At 43.6% G+C, this 6,000-nt stretch overlaps 1 protein-coding gene across 1 annotated transcript in view; it reads right to left on the bottom strand.

The window, feature by feature from the left end:
- Positions 1–4,391, bottom strand: part of TGS1 (trimethylguanosine synthase 1) — a gene marked incomplete at both ends in the record, with an annotated part of 48,218 nt that extends 43,827 nt beyond the window's left edge. Inside the window, one exon of the mRNA XM_080695339.1 lies at positions 4,291–4,391. Within this exon, the coding sequence (XP_080551465.1) occupies positions 4,291–4,391 (101 nt within the window). The remainder of the gene's footprint in view (positions 1–4,290) is intronic.
- Positions 4,392–6,000: the final 1,609 nt, after the last annotated feature.

Genomic DNA, 6,000 nt, shown 5'->3' on the forward strand with positions numbered 1-6,000 from the left:
GGCGCACGCTTGTAATCCCCACGCTTGGGAGGCAGAGACAGGAGGATCGCGCAGGTTCGAAGCCAGCCGCGCGCGCTGGCCTAGGAGACCCTGTTTCCAAATAAAAAATATAAAAATAGGTCTGAGAGTGTAGCCCGGAGGTAGAAGGGCTTCCAGGAACCCCAGTACCCCCCCCCCCCCACACACACACAAAAGCTTGGTGATCCACAGTAAGATGTTGCATTAAGGCTTCACCCAATCACTTTGGGTTTCTGGATATCTTGTGATTGCCAACACCCATCAGCCCCGAGTTCAGGTCTTATCTGGGTGAGATCGTGGCGGCCTTCAGTGTGTCACGGTACTAGGCGACAGGGCTAGACTTGAATAAAGTAGAATATCTCAGGGGGTTGCTGGATGGCCTAAATGAAAACTATTTTAATTATTTGGATATTTGTTAAAATGGTATGGAAGGCTTTATTCAGAACTGTGATAGATATAGCAAAGATAGCTGGGGATATACAGGCTATGAGTAATGTTGGTGGATGGAAAATTATTAAGAGGAGAAATTAAGGATAGGATTCTTGTTAAGGTAAGGCCATGGTAGTCAGACACCAAGGATATGGGGTTACCAACTAAAGGTTTGGCAGGGTTCTTGCTAAAGCTGGGCCAGAAATGCTAAAGACATTGACCCAAAGGACAGGTTCTAAATCTAAGAGTCCTCCTAAAAAGTGCCTATACAGCATTTGATCAAAGAGCGTTTCTGGCAGTAGGAAACTGTAAAGCAAATAATAAGGCATCACTGGATCTAGTGGTTATACCAATTCTTTTTTTTTTTTTCCCCCCTATGGTACTAGGGATGGAACCCAGGGGCATTTTACCTCCGAGAAATATGCCCAGCCCTATTTTTTATTCTTTATTTTGAAACAGGGTCTCACTGAGTTGCAAAGGGCCTCGCCAATTCTAATGCTTTCTTTTCAGTCATTTTGTTAAAAGCTTTCTAATGTTGACTATTCTTTCACTAAAACACTTCAGTGGCAGTATATTTGGGTTTGCTATCTACATGCTCTTCAGTAAGTCCATTTTTTCCCTCTAAGTTAAAAAAAAAAAGTTGAAATTTAAGGATGAATTCCTCCCACCCACAAAATTAATGGCCTCAGTTACTACCTAAAGGTGAATGGCTCCAGTTTAAGACTAGCCCAGACTTCTCCACAGCTCCAAACTAACATATCTGTATCATATAGCATTGCGTATCTCATAGGCACTCCAAAATTAAAATACACAAAATCAAACTCATGATATCCCTTACTGCTGCCTCCAAAATAAAACCTGTGATTCAAGCCAGGCATAGTGGCACCTCCTTGTAATCCTAGTGCTTGGGAAGCTGAGAAAGGAGGATCCTGGTTTGGGTAGGCCTCAGCTATTTAGTGAGATCCTGTTTCAAAATAAAGAGAAAAAAGGGAGGGGCCTGAGGGTGTAGATTAGAGGTAGAATGCCCCTGGGCTCAATCCCCAGCAGGCAAGCAAACAAACAAACAGCCCACCCAAACCCATGATTCTCTAGGGATCCTTATCAATGAAAAGCAGCAATACAAACCAGAAACTGGGATTTACCCTTTACCTAATTTCTTCCTTATCTTCCTTTAGCTGCCCTTTATTCCCTTAGAGCCAATCCAACCTCCAACCATTCTTCTATCTTTTCTCATTTATACTGATCCAAGCCATACAATCTTGCCTAGACAAGTCTTTAATGATTTGCCTCTTACATTTTCTACAAAGTCTTAAAAGTTTGACTCTGTTGACATCACCAACCCTTTCTGAGTCATTCTGTCCTGTTTCATGGGCTTTCTTTTGCTTCCTGTAGGTCTAAATATAGAGTTCAGCCTGCTGGGAATGCTTCCTCACAAACTTAATCCTCAGTTTATTAAACCCAACTTCTTTAAAAAAAAAAAAAAAACAAACAACCCAAGTGAGCCGAAAGGTTTGGTTGTCACAAAGCATCAGGTACTTCTCTCTCATAGTCCTTAATAAGTACAATTAACCAAGTAATTACGTAGCTAGAGGTCTTAATACTGATCTCTCTTCTTTAATAGTTCCATGTTAAGTATACATCTTAGTAAGATTCACAGTGATACAAACATACATACACACATTACATGGTGTTATTTCCCTCTGTTTATACATGTTAGTGAGATTGGTAGTGAAACTTTGTATGGACATGACCTTATTTAACTGTACTCTTCCTTAATTCTCATTCTTTTTCCCCTTTCCACCTCACTCAATCTCCTTCTACTATTCTAATGGTTTCTCTTATTTGACTGAAGTTCCTTTTTTTTTTTTGTGGTACTGGGGATGTATCCCAGGGGTCTTTTACCTCTGGGCTACACTCCCAGACCTATTTTTAATATTTTATTTGGAAACAGGGTCTCACTAAATTGCTGAGAGCTTCACTAAGTAGCTGAGGGTGGCTTTGAACCTGCCCAATTCTCCTGTGTCAGCCTCCCAAGTACTGAGATTATAAGCATGCGCCACCATGCCTGGCAACTGAAGTTGCTTTTGCTTACTATTTTCTTTCTAGTTGCCACATATGAGAGAAAACTAAATGAGCCTTGACTTTCTAAGACTGATTGATCTCTGCATAATATTCTAAGACTGATTGATCTCTGCATAATATTCTCTAGTTCCACCCATTTTCTTGCAAATGACATAATTTTGTTCTTTGTGGCGGAATAGGATTCCATCGTGTGTATATACCACAGTTTTGTTATCCATTTGTCTGTTAATGGACACCTAAGTTGGCTCCATAATTGGACTATTGTGAACTGTGCTGCTATAAACATGGGTGTGCATATATCACTAGTTTTCTGAGTAGTACAGCTGGGTCATATGGTGGGTCCATTCCTAGTCTTTTGAGGAACCTCCATACTAATATGCAAAGTGGTTGCATTAATTTACAATCACATCAACAGTGAATAATGATCTCATTTGCTAGAGAGTAAATTCAATTCAGTGTATGACTGGGCAGGCTCTATCTAGTTATCCTAGTGCCTACCAGTTTATTGATAGTTAGGAGCTCAAAAAGTATTCTTTGAGACATACATACTTCTATGCATGCCTGACTACAATGGGGACAGCATTTTTTCACATTAAATTTAACATAGTGCTTACTTTCTTTTTGAGTTAATTTTCAAATTACTTCATAAAGACACATAATAAAAAAGGCTTCAAAATTACATCCTACTACATTAAACTACATTGAATGTCTATCAAGTAAATTTCACTTCTACAAGGATTTTGATCTAACAAGAAACATGGGAAATCTGGGCAATGTAAATACACTTGTTTTAGAGATTAAAAAATACATTCAAATGGCTTAACTCAGTGCACATAACACAATCTCTAGATTCTAATTCCGTCTAAGTTTTTATCCTTCTACATATTAGCTATTTTCCATGCGGAGTAAATTTTCCTAAAATATTTCCCCCAAATAAGGGTGTCTCAAAAACGGATGCATTTTATCTCAAATAGATGTTTTACTTTAAATGCATATGAACTTGAATCGATTTTAATGTTTGAAAAAATGTTAACCAAAACAAATCACTTTATGTTGTAAATTTCATTTTACATTTTTTGTTTTTCTGTGGCTGGCACTAGGGATTGAACACAGGGGCGTTCTACTACTGAACTGCGTCCCCTGCCCTTTTTATTTTTTGTTTGGAAACAAGGCCTTACTATGTTGCCACCACTGGCCTGGAACCCGCGATCCTCCTATCTCAGCCTCCCAAGTACTGGAATTACAGGCATGTGACGCTGCATCGGACTCATTTTACATTTTCTCCAATTTTTAAATGCCTCATCAATCTAGAAACATGAAATGACATATCTACTATCATATTTTCCACAGTCTACAAAATTAGAATTAATAGAAAACAAAAATAGCGGTAGGCGATGATTCCGTGACATCCGAGGGGTTGTGTACTCATTTTGTGGTACCGAGGACTGAACCCAGGGGCGTTCTACCTCCGAGCACATCCCCAGCTCTATTTTACTTATTTTTACAGGTTCTAGCTAAGTTGCCCGGGGTCTTTCTAAAGGCTGAGGCTGGCCTTGAATCTGCAATGCTAGCTCAACCTCCCAAGTACTGAGATTACAGGCGTGCGCCACCTCGGCCCGCGGGCTCCGCGTTTCTTAAACATCACCTTGACTCAGGATCAAATTATCTGGCTGTTTACAGCGAACAATCACAACCACGTGGGTCACAACTGCACAGCCGGGCTCGCCGGTGCCAGGCAGCGGGGGCCGCGCTCCTACTTACTCCACGAACGCCCGGGAGCACAGGCAAAGGATCTGACAATCCTCCCGGTCCTCCACGAAGAGAAGCATTTCGGCCACGCGGCTCCACTTCTCGCAGCACATGGTGGCGGCTCGGGGGCCGTCCTCAGCGACGCCTCCGGGCTGGGCCTCGGCGAGCCCGCCGCCAGCGCGCCCGGGATGAGGAGCAGAGCAGGAGACAAGCCCCGGCCCGCTCAAGCCGACCGCGAGCCCGGGAGCCGGAAGTGGCGTCAGGATGCACCGGAAGGGGCGGGGCGACGGCGGTGTCACTCTTAAAGCGCTCCGCGCTCCTTCTTCACCGTTTGCTTCGGAGAAACCCACTGCCGGAACCTGGGGCCCGCCCCGCTGGCGCGCCGGGGAGAAGGCGAGCTGCGGCTGCGAGGTGCGTCGGTCCCTCGGAGCGCCGGCTCTGCCCCGCCCGGCGGCCTGGGCGGGCGCGCGGCTCGTCTGCAGGCGCGGCGTCGGGCCGGCTCCGCTCCCGCGCTCCGAGACCTGCGGTTCAGCGCGGCGGCGGGCTCAGCCCAGGGCGAGGGTCGGGCCGTGGCGGCCTCGGCGACCCCGGGGCTGGGGATCCGGCTTAGTGCCCCGCCAGGACCGCGACCCGGGCCGGGGCGGTCTTGCTGAATTCATTTTGATCATTTGTAACAAAGGGATGAGCGACAGCAACTACTACTTCAGGCTCCTCGGGGAAGGACCAAATGATACAATTTGTATCAAACCTTTCATTTGTGTTATTAATGGCCTGAGTCCCTACAGACGGTGGGCCCCAAGCACTCAGCCTTCAAGCTGCTAAATATTTGATAAGAAAAATACATGTGCATGTAAGTAGGTTGGAGAAGACTGGAGCAGCAGTGCTGAATTTGGGGTGGGATAGGGAAAGGCAAGCTCGAACTTGAAAGTCCTTGGAAGGCTGAGGACTCGGTTTGTGCTATTAAAGCTGGAGTGGCATTGTTACTTCTTTAGGACTGTGTAAAAACTGAGTTAAAATCCAGTCATTTAAAATGGTAATTCGTATTTTGGCTGTATTTATGGGTGGATAGAAATAGAAGCTTGATTTTCAGAGAAAATGGGTATTTCCATTTTTATGTTTGTGTTGGGAGTGGTACTAGGGATTAAACCCAGGGACATTCTACCTCCGGGTTACACCCCCAGTCCTATTTTATTTTTTGTTTGGAAACAGGGGATCGCTAAGTTGCTGAAGCTGGCTTCAAACTTGCGTTTCCACCTGTGTCAGCCTCCCAAGTACTGGGATTACAAGTGTGCACCGCCACCACGCCAGGCTTATTCTCATATTCTTACTGCCGCCCTACATTTCAGAGATGCGCTGAAAATCGTGATTAGGAAGGTTATTACAGATATACCATTTTAGATGTGTAACGTTAATGGATAAATGGCCAGGTTAACAATATAAAGATAGAACAACTCATCAGAGTGGAAGATTTTAGCTAAAAGTTGAGCATTCCATAATTTCTTATTTTAAAAAAAATCCTGAAAAGCAACTCATACTAAAGCCTAAAGTTTGAAGCTTAAAATTTAAAGGGTTTTTTTTTGGTTAAATTTTATCGATGCATAATTATTACACATATTATGGAGTACAACGTGGCATTTCAATATATATATATATATATATATATATATATAGAGAGAGAGAGAGAGAGAGAGAGAGAGATAGATAGTATAGAGATTAGGGTAA

The sequence above is a fragment of the Muscardinus avellanarius genome, assembly GCF_963383645.1.
Source record: "Muscardinus avellanarius genome assembly, chromosome: 4".
NCBI lineage: Eukaryota > Metazoa > Chordata > Mammalia > Rodentia > Gliridae > Muscardinus > Muscardinus avellanarius.